Genomic DNA, 2,439 nt, shown 5'->3' with positions numbered 1-2,439 from the left:
CGGGACCGGCGGAGGAGATTTGGGTCACCTCCGGTATGTTTACCGGCTGCTTCGTCTTCCTCGTCTGCTTCCGGAAGCTGTCTTGTTGGTCTGGCGTGCTCGCTGCCCAGCTGCAAATGCTGAAATCGATCTACAGGAAGAAAATTCATAAAATTCGAAAATTATGAAGTTATGAAGATTTGCAATGAAGAGGGTTGGCGGATAAAGTGATAAAACCTAGATTTGGATGGATGCCGCCATGAATGATCTCAGAGCCTTTGAGAACGTACTCGGCACCATCCACAGGGTAAATCAAATCGTTCTCCGAGAGATCATTCCACACATAGCCATTCTTATAACTCCTTCAATTCACATTCCAAAAAAAAAAAAATTAATTAGCAGAAAAAGAAGGTTACTTTCTGCAAAAAATTACCTCTTGCAGGACCACGAGAACAGAGAAGGCATTCCCTTTCCTCTGAGAACCGTGAGCCGATCAATCACATCTGCTTTTCCCCCCGAGAACATGGAAAGAAGTAAGAATCGCTAGAAACATAGTAGAAAAAAGAACGAATTTTGCGTAAAGTTTGAATCTTTTTGCCTTTGAGACGAAGAAGCTGATGTGGGAGATGAGATATTTCCATGAAGTGGGGGTGTTCGAGTTGGCCGTTCCGGCTGAGATAGTAAACGACTTGAACCTTTCTTGTAGCTGCGCAGGAGCTTCTTCCTTTCTCTTTCTGCTGCGCAAAGTTGCTGGTTCGGGCTCGGTCCGGGCTTGTTTCTCTGGTGATCTTTCTTCTCGCAACTCCGCCATTGATCTCCATTGCTGCCATGGATTCCACTTGAGGAAACAGAGGAAGAAGAAGAGAAAAAGTAACCGTGTTAGTGTTGGAGATGGAGATAGACGCTACGCATCGCTTCTGTTTTTATACTGAAAGACAACTTGAGAGATTATGTTACAAACCGCTAGGAATGTCTTCAAGTCTCAACAATTATTGGTTAATAGTCCTTGCAATGTGCAAATATGACCATTTAAGAAAAGAGCAATTTGATAAAATAGTCCTTGCAATGTGCAAATATGGAAAAAATATTACCTCAGGAGTACTGATGCATCAGTACTCCAATGAGGGGGTGCCACGTAGGCACCACGGTGGGACCATTGCTTACGTGGCACCCCCTCATTGGAGTACTGATGCATCAGTACTCCTGAGGTAATATTTTTTCGCAAATATGACCATTTAAGAAAAGAGCAATTTGATAATAATCTAAAGAGATATTTATAAAATAATTATTTTGTACAATCTAATTAATTGTTTAATATTTCTAATTGAATGTCAATTATTTTGTATCATTAAACTTGCCCTTGTAATATACATTTGCAAGCTCATGACATAATTTATGGAACTCTATCGATCTTTTTATTTGACTTAAGTTGGCCAATATAAAACATATATATTACTTGTAAAGTATTGAAATTTTCTATTATATAAGTAAATTTTCTTAAATAATATATGTATCATACACCCAAATTTGCCTAGGTTGGATTAGAATGATTTTGGTGATCAAAGTAGGTTAGTTCAAGACAACTTGGCTAGAGGAGGTATTTAGCACAAAGAAGTTGCTTGAGCAAGTTAGAGATTATCAAAGATAGCCTATTTGACAACGAGACGACTTAAAGTTGTCAAAGATACTCATCCAAGTCATCAAATGAAGTCACCACATATATTATTAGAAGTGGGCACATTTAAGTGAAGTGGACATCCAACCTCAACTAGCTTTATCCTCTACATAGACCTCAAGGATTTCTTTATTTTTGTTCTATAGCAAGTACTTGTGTTGCCTTGCTATTTAATTTTACTTGTATCAATCAAATATATTCTTTTTAGTATAGGATCATGCTTCAACCCAAACCTATATCTAAGGGTGGCAATGACATATCCAATTATTTTGCATAAATCTTGTACATTGGCAATTTAAATGCATTTCATAGTTTTACACTCAAAACTCTCATTCCTTATCAAGCATGATTTATTCTTATTAGTAACTTTCTAGTGACACATACAAATAAACTCAGATTCAACATTTTTTTTACATTATTAAATGTGAATGATATTTAAAGCAATTACTTACTCAATCAAAAGGAATTAAATAATGAAAGAGACGCTTCAATTTTTTTCCATTTTGAGCAACACAACAAAATGAAAGTTCTTAATGTTGAATCAAGGGCTCTCGAAGCACTTCTAGCGAAATATTTCTCATATTCACCATTTTTTATAATGCAACTTCATCGACTTATCAAGTCATTATTGACCCTCTTTTTTTTGCATCAAGATTTACTCAAGGGTTTTCATATCATATATGAGAAAATAAAGAAGAATTTTCTTGGCATAGTTAATCTTCATCAATCTTATATATGCATTCTGAAAAACATTCAAACTATCTGTTTTAAAAGCTAACAAAAAG

The 2,439-nt window shown here is 36.0% G+C and overlaps 1 protein-coding gene across 1 annotated transcript in view; it reads right to left on the bottom strand.

Annotated features, from left to right (window-relative positions):
• LOC110030175 (protein UPSTREAM OF FLC-like) overlaps window positions 1-938 on the bottom strand; it is a gene marked incomplete in the record, with an annotated part of 1,739 nt that extends 801 nt beyond the window's left edge. The window contains 4 exon segments of the mRNA XM_020732773.1: window positions 23-130; window positions 217-341; window positions 413-482; window positions 578-938. Of these exon segments, the coding sequence (XP_020588432.1) occupies window positions 23-130; window positions 217-341; window positions 413-482; window positions 578-809 (535 nt within the window).
• Window positions 939-2,439: the final 1,501 nt, after the last annotated feature.

The sequence above is a fragment of the Phalaenopsis equestris genome, unplaced genomic scaffold (genome assembly GCF_001263595.1).
Source record: "Phalaenopsis equestris unplaced genomic scaffold, ASM126359v1 Scaffold000670, whole genome shotgun sequence".
NCBI lineage: Eukaryota > Viridiplantae > Streptophyta > Magnoliopsida > Asparagales > Orchidaceae > Phalaenopsis > Phalaenopsis equestris.
This window is presented reverse-complemented; position numbering and strand designations above follow the sequence as displayed.